At 37.4% G+C, this 19,529-nt stretch overlaps 1 protein-coding gene across 8 annotated transcripts in view; it reads right to left on the reverse strand.

Moving 5' to 3' along the window:
• Nucleotides 1–2,340: 2,340 nt before the first annotated feature.
• The window catches only part of LOC148828333 (pleckstrin homology domain-containing family G member 3), a 103,271-nt gene continuing 86,082 nt past the window's right edge, over nt 2,341–19,529 (reverse strand). For 5 of the 8 annotated variants that reach the window (XM_088925099.1, XM_088925097.1, XM_088925100.1 and 2 more), the window contains 10 exons: nt 18,392–18,484; nt 18,006–18,092; nt 17,850–17,883; nt 17,354–17,455; nt 15,577–15,609; nt 14,122–14,132; nt 12,757–13,122; nt 9,548–9,652; nt 6,359–7,952; nt 2,341–4,118 (listed from right to left, as the gene is read on the reverse strand). In XM_088925099.1, coding sequence (XP_088781225.1) covers nt 3,151–4,118; nt 6,359–7,952; nt 9,548–9,652; nt 12,757–13,122; nt 14,122–14,132; nt 15,577–15,609; nt 17,354–17,455; nt 17,850–17,883; nt 18,006–18,092; nt 18,392–18,484 — 3,393 coding nt within the window. In that variant the 3' untranslated portion in view covers nt 2,341–3,150. The remainder of the gene's footprint in view (nt 4,119–6,358; nt 7,953–9,547; nt 9,653–12,756; nt 13,123–14,121; nt 14,133–15,576; nt 15,610–17,353; nt 17,456–17,849; nt 17,884–18,005; nt 18,093–18,391; nt 18,485–19,529) is intronic. The other 3 variants (XM_088925102.1, XM_088925101.1, XM_088925098.1) reach the window with 2 other exon arrangements.

Raw genomic sequence — 19,529 nt, forward strand, 5'->3', positions numbered from 1 at the left:
TCCACCACTAGATCTGGAAATGTGTGTTCTAGTTGGTTTGCTAATATTTGTGGTTCAGAAGTCAGATGCTGTAAGTGGTTATCAGTTGAATATGTCCTAAGAGGTGTAGGCTTTGTGGATGAAATGTTTCCTCAGTAGGGTCCATCTTTATAACCTATTTTTAGTGAAGATATAAGCCGGATTTCTTTTTACATCCTGAATAAACGAGAACCCACAATTTCAGGCAAGAGACTGCAAAGCTGAAATGATTCACTTAATGACAGAATTAGATTTTGAACTTCCAGACAACATATGACATGCGTCACATTCTGTATTAGTAGAAAGCAGACCTTCCTTTGTATCAGAAAAAAAAACATTTTTCTCATTTCTCCTATTCATGTGAAGTAATAGCATTGGTTCTAAAATCCTTAAATTGTCTGGCTTTCATTGAAAGTTAGAGATGGCTCTTTCCTCTCCCCCTGAAATGTTGGCATGCTTTGACTAGGTTCAGTTAATTTAAAGACAACAAAGTGGTTGTTTCGGAATGTATGGAGGGTTACCAGCCACTAGCAGTCTGATCAGAGGATATCAGATGAGAGGAAGGTTTTTTAGTTTTGTTTTGTTGAAGGGAATAATACCTTTGTGATATTTTAAATGTAACAGTATAAAATAACTTATTAATACAGACACTGAAGTACTGTATGGGCCCTTCTGCCAGAGTCATTGTAGCTTTGTAGTGGCAGCTGGCAATGCTAATAATCCACTGACAACACCAACATTTGAGAAGCCATGGTAAATATTTTTATTAATGTATCGTCTCCCTAAATAACAAGACATTTATGTCTGTACTGTAAATGTCTTTTAGTGGAACACAATGTAAATGTTTGTCAATATACTGTGTGCAGTACAGAATTTATTTCAACCCAATATTTTACTTTATAAAAAAGGGTTTCTAAGAGGAAATGTTGAATTTACTATAAAGTGCACTCTTTGTTGTACACACCCAAGATGTTTTTCACAATTCATATCTTGAATCTACCATGCTGTGGTTGTCTTAAGATAGAGAAGTTAAATTATGATTTGTTTAATCTGTACCTGTATGATTCAATTTTCCATCAGAAATTTCCTGATTCAAATCTGAAATTAATGTTGAATATTCAGCCAGGAAATTGGCATTATAAATACTTAAACTTAATGAACCAAGTTTTTAGCAGGCAGGTAACACAGAGCCAAGTCAGTAATAATTAGCCACACATTTTCATGATATACTGCAGCGGTGTCTGAATACCCAATTAAATCAATTGGTTTGACTTGGTAACTGAGGCCAGGTAGAATGAAGAGTAAAAGATCTTGTGGAACTCCATAACAGATGCTGAAGAACTCTGAGATAGAAGACAGGTTAATGGCAGATATGTTATACTGAAAATTGAGCTGTGCCTTTTCATTATAAAAAAGTAAAGGACAACAGTATTATGGGACTACAGTTGTGATTCCCCAGTTAATGGCAATTTTGATGCAATGTACACCCATTTTACAGATCTTGGAAGTATCATCCAGTTTATTACCAGCAAAAAGAGATTACATCAGCAAAATTACCATCATCCTACCAGCACAAATGTTAATAGTAGAGGACTTCATCAAGTCCCATTCCTATAACACTAATGACAATTTTCCTTCCCATTGTCTGCTTGCTAACCAGACAATATTTCTACAACATATATACATATTTTTCATTTGCTTGAAAAGGTAAAGGTCCAGTAAAATATCTATTTCAATAACTGCAATAGGATTGCAATTGTGACCGTCGCGGTTCCACGCGGACTCGTGCCCTCCACCACCCGTTTCGTCCCGCAGCACCTGGGGCGCCAACCCGGGTCTCCGGCGTAATGCAACAGGGAACCAGCCGCATGAGCTAAAGGAGATCTCCCCCCGCCCATGCAGCTGAGGTCCCTGCTACGCGCAGTGAGGGCGATGACGTCATCATATCCAAACTAACTCCGCTACACAATGACATTTAAATCGTGGTTTAATTGCCTGTCAGGGCAATTCTGTTGACTTGTCAGAAATATTACTTTTGATTTGCATCTAAACCTGCACCTCTAATGGAGGACTAATTATATACGTCTCAAACTGCTGTGCATATCTTGCAGATGACTCTGGGGCGTAAAGAAATAATATTTCAGAATTAAAAAAAGTTTTATATTAAATTGTCAAACCTTTAAGAAGGCCAGATTGTAGGCCTAATTGTTGCTACAGTAAAAAAAAAGAATTGGCCTTTTCTTATCACAGAAGATTAAAGCATGGTCAAGTTGCAGGTCCATGTTATGTACTCATAACATCTTAAAAAATTAAATGAGAAACTTTTCACATCACGGCAGTTTAATGTAAAAAATACAAAACAAAAGGGAATGACCATATTTGTACATTCTTATTTTCCAATTATGTTTTCTTAGGGTTTAACAGTATGACCATAAAGTTTTCTTTCTTTTTTTTCTCCCTAAAATATTTTTCTACATCTGATGTGAACTATTAGTTGTCACTACACAACAAAATGTACTTAAAAAGATGCCTTATATTCACACTGAAAACTGTAATAGAATAATAGCTGAACCTTTTTTACTCACAACAGTTTTTTTTCCTCTCTAGACCTCATGTGCAAGAGGTTTGTCCATTTTCTTTTAAGATGTAAGTGATGGTTAAGACAAAGTTTCTTAAATTACAGGCAATGTGACTGCAAAACATCTTGATAAATTATGTCAGTTCTCTGGGTACAGCAACTTATGTAAATAGTGGTAGGGTAATATCTGTCCATGATATGAGAAATAAAGGAATAAAAACAAAGTTTGTTACAAACAAAGGGCAAAATAAGGAGATTGCACAACAAGGTATGAAACAATGACATTATTAAGGTGCTTGCTTTCCTTGATTAATTATCAGTAAATTTCACAGGCACACAAGCTTGAGCAAAAACAAATGAACTCCTCTGAGAATATCTTTGCATTAGGGAAAAACGACACCTCAATGCAAGCTAACCAAGTAAGAATAAAACAATGGTTCTAATGAGCTGAGGACCTGTTTTTTACTGAGGGCAATCCACGTTATTTCATTGTTTTAAAAAGAACATGATTTTTTAAAGTGATAATTAAAATGTTAACTCAAGTTTCAAAGTATTCAGGGATTTGAGCTTAAATTTTGAAACTTTTCTCGTAGGTTTTTCACCAAGCTCTGTTGGCTGCTTTCAGTTTTTTTCATGGAGCTTAATGGAGCTTTCCGGAATTCAGTGGCCTGGTCAGTCTTGCTTCCCTCCTCTCTCTGGCGATACTCCTCTGACTCCTGGTAGGCTTTGCACCGCTCAATAACAGCCATGATGGAGATCTTCTCCCTGGTCGTGGGGGAGCGAATTTGCACAAAGCTGTCGTCGGCCTCCACAGCCTCGCCTGGCTCAGAGACCGCTGCATCTGACTCCTTTTCCTGCATCTTCTCTATTACAATCACCTTCTGCTCATTACGCAGGGTGGCCTCTCCAGAAACATAGTACGTGCTTTTCAGGTCTTTGTTTCGGAGTTTCTGGATTTCGCTCAACTGGAGCCCGCCGATTCTGTGATCCAGGGAGCCCGTCCTGCAGACCCTGGCGTGTGGATGGCTCTGGCCTTCTCCGCTGTCCCTTTGAGGAGCCCTGCCGCCCAAGCTCTCAGATGTGCTGGTGGAAGCTGTTCTGCCACGGGCGTCCGGTGGCATGGAGGTGCTGGCGGAGTAACTGGACCGCCTCCATTCTGGGCAGCACACCGAGCTCTCCAGCATCTTCTCTGGGACGGAACAGCTCCTGCCCACTGGTAGCTGCTTGGGATGGGCTCTGTCGGTCCCCCGGCTGGCGTACTTGGATCGCAGCTCACGGACATCAGGCCAGTTAAAGCTCTCGGACTGCACGGGACTGAGGGGACTCTTGGAGCGGGCTCTGCTCGGGGACAGAACGCGGGGGCTCCCCCCTGCCGAGGCCGGGCTACGCACCGGGCTGCAGCTAGAAGTGCGAGCTGGGCAAGGGTACTGGAGCACCGGAGACCTCGCGTGCGACGTGGGACTCATCTCCTGCAGAACGACTTGATCGGAACTACTTAGAGCCAGAGTCAGGACAGGTTTTTCTGCAACACAGCAACGCATCGGTGAAACGTTAAACCAACAGCAGGAAATAAATAAAAATAAAGTTCAGTCAAAACAAAACCATGATGAAAACATTTATATGTAGAAGGTATTCAATCTTCTTTACACAAATAGCTAATGTGACCAGAATTTTAAACAATTAGTCACTAAACTGATTGTTGTTTCTTTGCAACTGAGTTGCACTCCATGCAATTACTTGAACCATGCTTCAAAGAAAACACAAGCACATTGTACAGATAAGTACTTACAACTGATCAGTCAGCAATTTAATTTATTTACATGTTCTAAATTGTAGCGGAACAAATCGATACATTATGACTTGAAGGGATAAAGCTGATCAAAACTTAGTGTAAATCCTATTGATAAATATATTGATATAAACTGCTGTTCTGAAAAAAAAATCATAGGCTTTACTTGGCAGCTTTTTGTGTTAAAAGAAGAATGAGCATAACGCATTGTATAATCAAGAATTACTGTCTTTGAGTAACGATTCAGCTGTATGAAAGGATGCTATTGGATTTGTTTTCTTAATGTTTAAGTTCAAAAGATACTTTAAGTTCTTGGTTAGGGGTGGCCTAGTCACACAGTGATTAACATTGCTATGTGGGGCCCTGGGTTTAATTCCTGGGTACCTAGCTGTGTAGAGTTTGTTATTCTCCCTTTGTTTCCTACAGATGCTCTGGTTTTCTCCCACAGTCCAAAGACATACTGGTAGATTAATTGGCTTCTGTAAAAATTGGCCCTGGTCTGAACGTGTGTGTGTTTGTGTCTGTGTGTGTCCGGCGATGGACTCTCATCTTGTGTCCAGTGCTTCCTGGGATAGGCTCGGGGCCACTGTGACACAGAATTGGATAAGCGGTTACTGAAAGTGATGTGATGATGTTCTTGGTTTTCAGAAATCCTATAATGTGCACTGCTTCCTAGCTTTTCCATCATTTCAAGTTAATTTTTATATAGTGCTCTTTATGCCAAAGCATCCCAGAACTAATATCAAAACATACAACAAATATATAAAACTCTACAATAAATAAAGGCATAATAAAAACAAACATGTCTTAACTTAAATTAACTCAGCTTTTCAGGGTGCCCGATATCAACTGCAATAGAATTCCAAAGACAGGGCGTGTAACAGCTAATATCTCAAAAAACAGCTGATGTTTATGGATGATGGACAAGGATGATATTTGTGGAGAGTGTTACTAGAGCATTTTAAAGTCAGTACAAAATATGCAACCAATGAAATGATTTTAGAACTGGTGTAATATGTTAAAAGGTTGAAAATTCCTAGTGATAAAAAAGGGACTGTAAAATGAATGCACTATTTTGTGATATTTTGTGTCAAAATCTTCTGCCATTATCAGAACCTTAAGAATACACCTTAGTCCATTTTCATCAAACTGATTAAAGATATCTGGATTCAATTCAGGCATGTAGGATATACAGTAATATTTTTGAATAAACCATTTCTTCAAATGAAAAACTTCTTAAGTGAAGCATATTGTCTTGGCCTCGGGGGCCTGATTAACACTCTATGGTAGCAGGCAACAAACAGCAGAAAAATCAATTGAGAACTATGAATAGAAGAGATAGAGCCTTTTCTGATTTTGTCAAAAGAAATACTGTAATGAATCAAAGCAAGCATTTTAAAACACCTTAATCTTAACAAAATACACTGCTTTACTGTACATAAGTGCTTAAAATTTTATGTACGAAATTATTAGGTATTGTAAACCTCTAAAGTTTTTTATTTAATAAAAGCAGACTTTGTAAATATATTTCTTCTGTATCTTTAAACATTAAATAAGTTTTCCATTATTTAATAATGAAGCCCTAAGGCTGATGCACATGAGATAATAAAACTTACTTTTAGAGAGTCCTACAGGGGTAGCATTTCTGATTAAGTAGTTTCTATTAGAAACTGTCAATTACAAATCAACAGCAAATTGCTTTCTTACTAAACATCTGGTACTCTATGTAAAATCGTGCCCTGCAGCAAGAAGCCTATTTTTTTCTGATGCAAGTCCAATTTCTCATCTTGAAGCAAAACCTACATAATATTTTTTCTTTCCTGAAGTGAAACATCAACCTCACAGCCGAAGGTTGTATAAGCTTATTACTCTGTTCTGTATCATTTTATCAAAGTATTGAGGGATTTTATATTCCAAAGGGAAAAGAATGTCCTGCAGAGTCTATTAAAAAAAACAACCAGAAACAAACTCACCTTTGTTTTCTTTCTCTAGTTTTTCCTCCTGCACTGATGGCAAGTTCCTCTTATTCAGCTGGCCCTCTCCCTCTCTCCCTCTTGGCCTCACCACAGGCCTGGTGCTCTTGATTCTCTGACTGTACTGTCTCGCCAGATGGAAGACCTTATTCTTCACTTTTTCCATGTCCTGCAGCAGTGTCTCTTCATCAATGCCTGACCTGAGATGGATGATTCTGGGGACAGGTGCTCTGGAAACTCTTGCTCCAGTGCTCTCATCATGTACCTGGTTTGTTTCTGACATGCTGCCTTTTCTTTCAAGTCCAAAGATAGTTGGAGAGATCTTCTCTGGAGACAGCACACAAGACTCTTCGGTGATTGTGCTGAGATCACTTTCCTCAAGTATCATCAGAGGCTCACCGTATTCTCTGTCAGCACTGCCATTGCTGATCTGGCCTTTCCTCGACACTTTTGGGCTCACTCCCCTTGAAAGATTTCCTTCAGTTGACTTCAGTTCACTGCTCTGTGGTTTTGCAGGAGTGCTGTTTAGCTCTTTTTCCATCTCCTGCCACACTGTAACCATTTCTGTTGATGGTTTGAACTCCTCATCAGTAATAAGAGTTTCAAAATTATGAGACCTAGACTGGCTACTAGGAAAGTTCACAGATCTTTCAGTTTCTGTCTCTGAAAGCATTGGCTTATTGTCCCTCTCTGTGGCTGGGAGATCAAAAACAGTCCAGGAAGCTGGCCTACTGCCAATGTCACCAGTTTTACAGGCAGTGCTGTCCATCTTTTTCACAGTTACAGGAGCAGGGACAGGATCATCCTTGGGGATGCTGTTGAATCTGCATACAGAGTTTCTGACAAGACCAGCAGGAATGTAGGTCAGGCTTTCCCTTCGCTTGATACTAAAGCTGGCATCCTGATGTTCTGCATGTTCATAATAGTTCTTAATCTTGTCAATAAGCAGGCGATCCTGTTTGGACAAAGTAGAGTCTCTCCTCCTGAAAGACGGTCTTTCTACATCAAAGAGGTTGTCTGAGTTTGGGGACAATGTCATGATATCTTGGTTGGCAGTGGCTTGGGAACCCACTGAGTCCTGAGTAACCATGTTCAGAGGGGGCTCAGAGCAGGCGCTGTTGAGTTTTTGAGCTTTCTCAGAGGCCTCCAAGCTTAATACACTGCTGCTTCTGCTTGTTAACCTTGGGGAAGGGCAACCAAGGGAACGGACATCCTCTGCTATTAAACTGCTCCTTCTGGACAAGTTACTTACAAAGCGTTCTGCAATGATACTGGCCTGGTCTAAAACAGAAGGGGGCAGAATGCTGTCCGAGTCATGCTCTATTGCCGTCTCTTCCTCCTCCTCTTCAGAAGACTCTCCACTGCTCAGGGTCTTTGCCTCCTCTCTTCTCTCATGGGGCAAAGACTCTTCAGTTATCTCCTCAATCACCTCATCCATGTCCTCTCCAGCAATATTCTCAGGACCCAGGGAAGCTTTGGACAGCAGGTCTGCTATTCCAGCCATCTCCGAATCTGAAGGATGATCTTCTATGCACTTGTCTGCATTCTCTGATTGGGCAACATTGTTCTGCAGCTGTTCCTCTTCTGCAGGGGGCTATGACAGGAAACATGGGAGAGTGTATTTCATACAGCTGCATCATAATCAAATTGAAAGCTTGTCTTTAGTTTAAAAGTATTAATTTACAGAATGTTTTTGGAACCATCTTAAAAGTGAAGCACATAGAGTTCTATGAAATGTATTAGAAATCGACTACACTTAGGATGGAAGTAATCAATAAACATATTATAGCATTTTAAAAGTAGTATATCTTAACTATTGCACTTAATAATTAGTGAACATCGTTGATAGTATTGGAGAATGCAGATACTTATTTTTCATACTTTTTGGTGTAAATAGTCCTACTATTATTGAAAAAAGAAGAGAGAAAATAAAAAACAGACCTTTACTTTATTCTGCCTTAACTTTACCATTTCTAATAAAGCAAAGGTTAACAGTATAGCACTGCCCTCATTTTATTTGTTTTACAGCATCCAGAGGAAAAGAAGCATTCTGTAAGTAAGGGCAACACAAAGGCCAAGGACACAAGGAACATCTTTGAGACAGGCACTCCACAGAGAAGTCTGCATTTCATCTAGCAGATTGTCCTCCACATCAAAGTAATTTTAAATGGGCAAAAAAACAGATGATAAGGCTTTCAATACATCAGTTACTTCTCACTTATGTGAAACATTTCATAGAGAAAAAAAATCATTGGAAGCTTTCTGGATATTTCTTGAGTAAATAATGTATGCATTTGCCAAAAATAGATATGGCTACACAGAAATTGAACTGATAAAATGACTGTCCCCAAACTAATACAGAAAAATGCTATCAGAGTGACCAGATGGGTAATGATTAAAGTAATGTGTCACTGTGTATTTTTGGTGGTGTGAAAATTTGGGGTGAGGTGAAAAAACCTTGGAGTATAATTCAACAGAAGGGGGTGAAGAGTGAATTTGATTAGAATTGTATAAGGCTATTTTAGTCCAGATCAATCTGTTTTTTTGGCAGCATCAACACTGATTTATCACTGCAGAGGCACTTCCTAAAGCAGTATATTCAGTTAAAATTAATATTAATGGCAGACCACTTGAAGTTTTAGTTACATTATTATTACACTAATGTAATAATAATTGAAACTCCATTTACAGAACTTAATTAAGCCCAGGACAATTATGGACTGTAATTGAAAATAAAAATGAGTAATAGAGCTTGGATTTCTTCAAACTTTGACTTAAAAATATGATCAAATGGAAATGGCATGATCCAGCAACGACACTTATCTTAGCTTTTCTAAACCCCTGTGTCCACTGCCTTCCATTCCATCTACAGTCTTAAATTACAATAAATGCTTATTTGAGTTTTCTGCATATTGTGAGAGACACTTTGTGCAGCTGTGAATAAACAGGAAGACTTACATAGCAGAAAACTTTAACAAATGGAATTCCATAAGATCAGGAATTGGCTGAATGTGGCTGGAGATACAGTATGTGCAATTAGTCCTGTAAGTGGTATGGAAAGTGGTTTAAAGTGTAGTATAGGTACACAGTCATTCATGATGTACTGTACACAGCCTTTATCGCTCATTAACCTGGATTTGTTTTCTGGATGTCTAGGAATACACGCCCACTTCACTAATACCAGTTTACCTGCACTTTCCTTTCCAGCGATCCACACAGGTCTTCCTGGCCAGATGACTGGCTGTTTTGCCTCTTCAATCCATTTTCTTCTATTATGTTAGAGCCTTCTTCATCCTTAGAAAAAGCAACAATATAAGAGATGTTCAGAGTAAAGGTAAAGGCATTTTACAGTACAGTTCAGCAATTTAAAGCCATTTTGTTATTCTGTATAGCAGTTAACACTAAGGTTAATTGCTATTCTGTTGTAAAAAGCAGAGATCTCTCAAAATCCATGACATTGCTCGCAGCAGCTTTTGGGGATTTATGCAATTACCAGATCCTCTCATCTGGATCTTGGATAATATCCTAAGTAATCTAAAGGTAATGTATTGGTTGTCAGAAATCTCTCTTAACTCCTTTATATTTTGTGTGCTAACTTATAATGCACACACCTACAATTATATGAATAATTAACCTCACACAAGAGCATATTTTCTTTGTAGTGTGAAACCACTAAGCAAAGAGTAATATTAACTCTCTATAGACGCACATGAATTAAAACATAAAATGACTTCTCCTGAATGCATAGAAGCAACCTTGTTTTCAGAAATACCCTACATCTTACTCGACTTATCAATAAAGACACAGGATGACATTCCATGGGATCTCAGTAAACAGCTTATATCTTGTATTTCATTTAAATGTGTTACTACAGTAGTATTCTCTAGTGTGACTGATCTACATTATCTGTGATGGTTTCTGCTAAAGATATGTAATGTAATGTTTCTTTATTAGCCCTATACAATTTCTTGCATTAGGAATTCATCTTTTCGCATACCCCAGCTTTTCTCCATGAGACACAGACACACAGACAAGGAGAGAAGCTTGGGGTCAGAGCGCAGGGTCAGCCATTGTACGGCGCCCCTGGAGCAGTTGGGGTTAAGGGCCTTGCAAGGCATTCCTCTGCCGGCTGCGGGATTTGAACCGGCAACCTTCCAGTCACAGGCGCAGATCCTTAGCCACAGAGCCACCTCTCCGCCCAGTATGTCATACTGTATACTATCTGGCCATAGCTAATTGAGAAGAAATGCAAAGGAGCTGTATGAGTGATGGAATAAGTTCAATTTATTATATTTTATCAAAGTTTTCACAGTATGGTGCAATATTAATTTGCTTCCCCTGCCCACTTCCTTCTAATTATCAGTAAGAAACCCCATTGAAGGTAAAATCAATCTGTTACTTAGCAACAGTAAACGTTAAGCATATAGCAACTGAATATCAAATATAAATAGGTAAAACCTCAAAATTTAGGTAACATTGATCCTTTATGAAAGATAAAATGGTGCATTAAATATACCATTAGCTGAAATGTTAACAGCCCTACATGATCAAACATCACTTTCTTTCTAGAGTTTTCTTTCTACAAAATCATCTAGACACTTACAGTAGTAAAACTGATCATTTTTAAATACTATACCAAACACTAGATCTAAGTATTTAAAGAATAGATTATTCTAATATTAAGGCAGGTCACACCAGAACTGTTTTATCAGTTATTGTAAAATGCTACAGTATGTGTAACTTGATTTTAAAATGCTGATATTTTAGAAGACATCTATGACTAAGCTTGTCAGCATTATCAACATATAAAAAATCTGATAAAATTATGCACGAACAAATCTTTAATGTATGTCATTAGTGCTGTTGACAAACCAATACACAATTTAACGTGGAAATGCATTATGCTCAATCAAGTGGTTTGCTAATTATAGACAAATGCTGCTTACTACTATTTTACATGAGTATGTAACCCCCCCCAGTGCTGTTGAGAGCAGCCATGAATCACTGCAAAATGTGCTCATTTTCATGGAATGTGTGGGATCTAGCTTAAGTTTTAGAAAGCAAGTAACACCTCCAGACTCGTCGGTTTTGTTTATGGATGCTTTTAGCTTAGTATTTCATTGTGGAGTACACTGTACTACTTACATTTCCTGTGTATTTATGTTGTGATTGCTGTATGTCCTTATACTTAATTGAAATTAGGTGTATACACATTATTAAACTTTATATCTAAACACAGATAATTAGGCTGAATAAAAATATTCAGGGACCAGAAGTATGTTAATGCACTGTATGTTGCAGCCTATGCAATACTGATGCGAATATGAAATCAGAATATTTCCACAAGCCTTAGTGTAAACAGGCTGTATAATGAAGTGCATATAATTGCTTGAATCATGTAAAAAAAATCAAACAGAAATGTTTCCTTTCAGACAGAATACACGCTATATCACATTTAAACACATTTTACACAAGTACTTTAAAAATCAGCCAACAAACCCATGTAGGAAAAATATGATCCTCTTTGTTGTGGCATTCTAAATAAAACTACCTACTGTATATGTACAGTAAGTGTAAATTGTACAAAGTTTTCAAATGTACGAAACAAGCTTCAATCATCGTTTTTCATTTTGGAGAAGATAAAATTAATTTTTTGCATTCACAAAAAAATTATATATAAATGCAGGTCATGCATTATCTTGATTACTTGTCAGTAGTTAAAAACAGGCTGATGAAGGGGTGACCACCTTTTCCAGAGAAAAAAAAAAGAGTACACAACTAACAATAAAACATCAACATTGCTTTACCAAAGTGCATACCTGCCATAGGAGTACACATGGCACATACGACAATGTACCACGTTTTAAAACTAAATACTGTACATAATATAGACACCTTATTATTATAACTGTCGAAGATTAGCTCTGTGGATGAAGGCTGAATAGGTCATTTACTGCAGTACTGGTAAAGAAAAAGAGTGAAGCTGTAATGCAATGATCAACCCATACAGCAACTTCTGTTCCACCTCTGTTCCATAGCCAACAGCTTTTCATTGCCTATTGTTTTGTGTCCAAAAGGCAAAAAATACTACAGAACTATTTCCCTTGGAATAGGGAATGGGTAGTCACCCTTGTCTTCAAGAGTTTCTGTAAGTCAACAATGGAGAGCTTGTTAGTGCTTATGATTGCAATTAGTGTTATTTCCATGCATCTTTTGGGTTTCTGAAAGTGAGATGTCCCAAGAATCATCAAGGTACTTCCATGCAAACTTCTGTTAGCTTCAGGCAGGCTTGTGAAGTTAGTCGGTTAAAGCTTTGTAAAGGACGAGCAGTCATCAAGCCTGGCAAAATTTATGTAGAAAAAAGACAAAGGAAACCCATTGGTGACAGAGAGCCTCACCGTTGTGTACCGAGCGAAAAGCAAAGCCCTGGCCCTATAGTGCCAGCAGGAGATGGCGGCCAGCATTGAGCTGGCAAAGTCCGCTACCTGGTCTTCCCCCATCAGTATCCCGTCTTCCATATTCTCTCCCTCCTCAGCTCCACCAAAGGAGAGCTGTGTTTCTTGGCTAGGCTCCTCACTGTCACTAGGAATCAGCTGCTCAAGAGAGTCTTTGCTTAGGCCCAATTCTTCACAGTCTGTCCTCTCCTCATCGTCTTCCATACTAGGCCTTTCAGCCTCGGGCTCGCCTAGACTTGAGTTGCTGACACTAGGTCCAACGTGTAGGGAGTCCCTGTCTTCCTGCAGGGCCCCTTCACTGTCTGAGTGCTGTATGAAGTTACAAACATTTCTTTTCGTTATCGTGTAATCGACTCAGGGGAGCGATTTCAACGCGATATGTTAAAAAAACTTCAACACTTAAACTTTTGTATTATTATTTGGTCAATTTGAATAGCAGATTTTTTTCTGTAATCGATTTAACTTTGAGTTTTGTTGCATACATCTCCACAGTCATGCAGCAAATGGGTATTGTAAAGCTCTTTCAACTTTAAGAGGAAAAAATAAGTCAAAATCCTCATTGGACCATCTGAGTGAGTACAGACTCAGGTAAAATAAAAGCAGTGAGTATTTTAATCAAGCCTCTCCACTGAAATAATGGTGTAATCATATAAACAAAAATGGAACTAAATTGTACGGAGGAAATAATATGATCTAATACAAACAATTTTTATCTTAAAAATTAAAAGATTTTTTTTCAGTGTAGCTGCCTGATAAAATCAAATCCCACCTTTGTAGCACAAAAGGGGGAAAATGTAGTACAGGTGACATACAGTAATAGAAATGACTGAATGATGGTTTCAGAAATGTCTGTGCATTTAGAGGCATTGCATGCATGCAGTTTCCATGAATATCTTTGGTTCGAATTACAATATTCCCCATGTCTACATTTTGCCTTTAAAACATTCTGCAGACCAATAGTCAGCTCTAGTTTTTGAACTGTGTTTTTTTCTGTAAACACATTAACATTGTGTCCTTATGTGAATATCTTGAAGGGAATAAAGTACATATACATGCGGATATACCTGTATACACTGAAGCATCTTGTCATGCAAAAACACAAATATGCAATAAATTAAAACTGCAGTTGAATGTTTTTCTTTTAAAATGGAAACCCCCTGAAAACTCTTTGAACTTAAAGTAAATTTAAAACTGATTTTTGGATCACAGGACCTATAGCATGGTATTATTTCATAGTGATTGGATCAGTGAAAAAGGCAACAGAAGAGCAAAATATACTTGACTTTTAAGTAAATTCCTTACCCTTACCTTGAGAAGGGCTTTAGTATCCAACCAGGGTATGGTAGAAACATGAAAAAAGCAAAAACAGTGAAAAAAACTGTTTAAATGCATAGATGAAAAGTATTTAATATCATTGTCCAGCTACTTTATTACGCTTGTTGAGGATTTACTGTATACCATGATGACTAACATCCATACATATACAATACGTACAACATCATGAAGTGAGCTGAACAGATCACATCCCATACTGTACAAATTTATCTGACCTCTTTTACTAATAATATTTCCTTGATATTACACTAATTATTTTTTGGACATGAGACTACAATCTTGATTTATTAGGGAGATAACACCAACTTTATGCTGATCCTTGCAATTGAAGTAATACAGCCTTGTATATGTAGATAATTTACAGGCTTTTTTCTCAAGCCCAGTCAAGAATGTTTGTCTTACAGTCCTCCATATTAGCCACAGTTTTTGCACTTTGCAAGAAATTCAGAGACTTTTTCATACTTTTTACCTTTTGTGTCAACCCATATTCCAGTGTATTACCATATGGTGTCTTATAAGTTAAGTGATAAGTAAGTACAGTTACAAATTGCTAAATTGTGCATCACTTGGAAACAGACAGGTGTATTAATCACCTGCTTTACAGAGCATGAATAACTCAATTCATTAAAGAAACTCGGGCACCTTTACCTCCTGCTATTAATTGCAACAAAAGTCTTATTCCCTAAATAAGCTAGAAAAAATGTAAATGAAAATGACAGCTTAATTAAGCCTGCTTCAGAGAATTTCACATGAGAAAAAATACATAAACATACATGTATATCAACAGTTCAGTAATATTTCCCTTTCATTCCTTACAAATTAAAATTCATAAAATGGGAAATTCACTGATCTCAGGCCAAAACACATTTGACTACTCAAAAAAGCTCAAAGCATCACAAAGACTTAATAATGCAGCAGCCGCTCTTTTGTCAAAGGAGAAAAGAGAGCCTAGCGTTTGATCTCCTCAAGAGGGCAACAGTTCGGTGGCTGTTTTTTCCCCGATCAGACTTTGAAGGGAGCGTGACTGTCCGTTCAATATCATGGTCTGTATCGCAAGCCCTGTGTCCTTAGTCATACAAGAAGAGAAACATTTGAGAGGAAGAGACAATGAAATACTGAGGACAACTCTCCTGTACCCTCCCACTCAAATCTACCTCCGAAAACTGGACTACAGTTTTAAAGGAAACAACCTAGGCTATATAATAAATCCAGGCACAAGCATCACAAGTAATAATCATATAAGGAAGAACATAAATCTTGCATTTATACCAAGTACATTTAATTAACTTGATTTGACAGATGGTGTGCAGATATTTTGGAAATGTATTTTATTTTTTACTCTTTTTAGCCCTCTAAAAAACATTTACATTTCTTACCTTTCCTTATTTCAAAGCATACTGTAGATGAAATGGAAAGCTGTTTTCTTACCTTTTGTGCTCTTGATAATCTGTTTAGTAGGTTCTAAAGATAAATGAGAATATAAAAGAAATTGATTTGGTGGAAATTAATTATCTGAATTCTTTAATTCACCAACATAATAAAGAATAATACTCATCTTCTATTAATTAAGTAATAATTAATTAATACTGTCAAATTCACTGGCATTAAACAAATTGATTCAGGTAGGTATTGTAATTTTAACTACAGTAACTTATCACTTCTTATTGATGTACAGTTGTGAGAAAATGTTTGTGAACCCTTTGGAATTATCTGGATTTCTGCACGAATGGCTCCTAAAATGTGATCTGATCTTCATCTAAGTCATAATAATAAATAAAGACAGTCTTATTTAACAAACAACATACACAATATTTAACATTGCCATATCTTTATTGAACAAATGGTTTAAACAATCAAGGTCATTGATGTAAAAAGTATGTGAACCCTTATATTTAGTAACTAGTGGAACCTCCTTTATTGGCAATAACCTCAACCAAATGCTTTCTGTAGCTGCTGATCAGACCTGTGCAGCAGTTAAGAGGTATTTTGGCCCATTCCTCTATACAAAACTGTTTCAGATCATGTATATTTTTGGGATGTCTTGCTTGAACAGCCTGCTTCAGATCACGCCACAGCATTTCAATGGAACTGAGGTCAGGACTCTGACTTGACCATTCTCATCAGTGCCCTTGCAGTGATCTTTGTAGGATGCCTTTGTAGGAGAGTAGCAACGGTGCTTAATCTTTTCCATTTCTAAAATATCTGCCTGGAGACCCAGGTCTTTAGAAATCCTTTTGTAATCCTTTCCAGTCTTATGAGCTTATGAGCTTCAATATCTGAAATGTCTTTTGATCATGCCATATTGCACTTCAACAGAATTCTGTTGTGAAGAGCAGGTAAGCAAAAACGATGTGACTTTTTTTATATGGCAGGGCAGGTCAAACCTACACCTGAATTGATTGGAACACCTGAGTCATTGATTAGAATACCTGACTCCAATTACCCTCTTTTCATGATGTAATTATGCTAGAGGTTCACATACTTTTTCCATCAATTACTTTGATTGTTTAAACCATTTGTTCAATAAAGATATGACAATGTAAAATGTTGTGTGTGTTGTTTGTTAAATAAGACTGTCTTTATTTACTATTATGAGTTAGAGGAAGATCAGATCACATTTTAGGAGCCATTCATGCAGAAATCCAGATAATTCCAAAGGGTTCACAAACTTTTTCTCACAACTGTATAGTGCAGTCACCTTTGATAAAAGCCTGGTTTTATCAAAGTATTAGCATGTGCATTAGAATAAATTAATGGCAGATTATTTTGTATAATTTATTAAGTGCCAGTTTCAAAAGAGTTTTTTTTGTTTAAATTTTGTAAAAGTTAGATACTTCAGTTTAAAACCAAACAAGTGAAAGAAGTCTGTGAATTTTAACACATTAGAAATGGGGAGCAGATGGGTTGAACCCAGAAACAGCCAAACCTTAACTGTTCAGATGCATAAATTGGAGCTTGGCCATGGTGCCATCCCAAAACACTAGCTACTATGCAAGGAGCCTAAATCTCTTGGACTTAACACATCATTTCATAGTGGAACAAATATTTCAATGTATGACTATTTTAAGAAAATAAGCTCAATTATTTTTTAAGGTAAGAATAATGATCTTGAAAGAGGATTTGGTTAGATTTTGATTTGCTTTGGAAAATGTTTTCTTGTACATATTTACGCCGATTTCTGTAGTGGGAGGACTGTCACACTCACCAGACTGCCTGCGACCTTGCCTTCCTCCGCCTGGAAAGTCATCAGACTGGCACGACATGGCTTTCTTCAACCGTTCTGGGCTGTATTTGTATTTGCTTGGGTCTGTCAGTGGAAGAAGGCTATGAAATCCACAGTACTTCTACATGTTAAATCTATAACATCAATAACAAATAATGGACCAACCAAGCTCTTCATGTCAGAATAAGAATGTATTTCTCCTAGTTCTTTCTTGATGTGTAATACTTTGTAAAACATAAAATGCCACTTGGTTTATTACTGCTGTTTTATTACTGTTTTTTTTAATTTCCTTTACTGCCTGCCCTTCCCTATTCTCCTGGCTCTTGCATTTGTGCATTTGCTGTACATATGTTTTTCAATTTATTGATGTGTTGCTCTGGAAATATGTATACAAAGTGAATGGATAAATTCTGTAATGTTGATCTTTTTTAAATTGTCTTATTATTTTATCTTAACAATTCTCAGTTCTAACACTTACATATAGAGTCCATTTCTAAGATGGCTTCCTTTGCCTGCAAAGAAAAGAGGAATCAAGCACTTAGACTATAAACCCAACGAGTTCTGTCTTATTCAAGTATGATACATTCAAGTATCAAGGATGAACCTGTATACAAAGAAGCAGGAATCAAGATACCTTCTGTGGAATGATGGCATGGTGGTTTTCCAGAATGAGCCTTTTAATATGATGGGTCCACAGTCTTTTCTCTTCAACAGTTCTAGCCTGAGGGACAAATTAAGTGGTTCAGTCATTCTGTTAGTTTTGGCCTATTTATTAAACTTTCCTCACTACACATTTGCCTGTAGTCCCACGTGAAGTGCCAACAGACAAAAATACTGAACAACCCCATCAAAGAAACTTCTCCTTTACAAGCATAACAATATACCGTAAATGTGTTGAACATGCACAGTAACATCACATTCTACAGCTCTGCATTAAATAATTAAAGAAAAAAATCTTTTAGCAACTGCTGTCTGTATCAATGACAAAGGCCTTTTCTTCTTAAACAATGAGAGATTCACCTGGACAGTGTGAGGCTGTTTGGGATGTTTGTAGTGCGTCACGCTGAAACTCAGAGAATCTTTTGCGCTTTCTATCAACATCAGGGTGGAACACTAAAGAGAAAAAAACCACGAACTCACTGTTATTGCTGCTTATATCTCCATTTTTGTTACAGTAAAGCTTTAAATTCAATAAATATGTGAAAACAGCTGTTCTTTTAAGAGTATTAAAACACTCTAGCTCCCAATTCCATTCAGACCAAAGCACCCAAAGGAATGCAATTTTGGCACACTACAAAACACAATTTTATTCAAAGAGATGATTAAAATCCAACCCGAGGGATCGCAAATATATCTTTTGACTGAAATTCTTTTTGTCCTAAAGCATTAAGAACTTGGGTGTCATCCTGGACACTGAGCTTGATTAGACCTATATTCAAAGTTTAGTAGAACTGCCATTTATAACTTGAGAAACACTGAGTCAAAGTCCTGGATAAGAAGAATACAGAGATGGTGGATCATGCCTTTATAGGTTCCCTATTGACTGCTGTATGCCATACAAACTCAACAGGCTTCAGCTCTTTCAGACTGCTGTTGCTAGTTTGCTGACTCACACGCATCTACCTGATCATATCACTCTGGTGTTTAGGTCTTTGAATTGGCTGGCAATGAATTTTCAAGTAGACTCAAACATTGCTTTAAAGAGATTCTTTCAGCATCCTCCCAAATTCACAGAAAAAACTCATTTTTGTGTAAAAGACACTGAAGACTTTTATTTGCACTTTTTACCATTAACTGAATATATTATAGCATATACCTTGTTTGTAATTCTTTAAAGCACTCTATGAGACCTTGGTAGGGCTCTGTATGAGAATACATTTGCATTGTATTGCACTATGTCATAATTGCAAAAATCTTCCAAAAATCTGTTCAAAACTACTAATGGCTAGCTGGATCCTAAAAAGAGGGGGTGATGGTTTGAATGGTCTCCTGTTATTTATAAATGACTTGCGTTCTTTCCAGTGGAGGATTGCAGCCTAGTGGTATAAAGGAATGGAGACCGCTCTTTACAGCTATGGCTACAATACAACCTCTGTGTCTGCCTGTTTTCATTCCAGCTGGGCCCTTAATAACCAGTGCTAATTCATGTATGAAATTG

This window comes from Atractosteus spatula, chromosome 9, assembly GCF_055471065.1.
Source record: "Atractosteus spatula isolate fAtrSpa1 chromosome 9, fAtrSpa1.hap1, whole genome shotgun sequence".
Classification (NCBI taxonomy): domain Eukaryota; kingdom Metazoa; phylum Chordata; class Actinopteri; order Semionotiformes; family Lepisosteidae; genus Atractosteus; species Atractosteus spatula.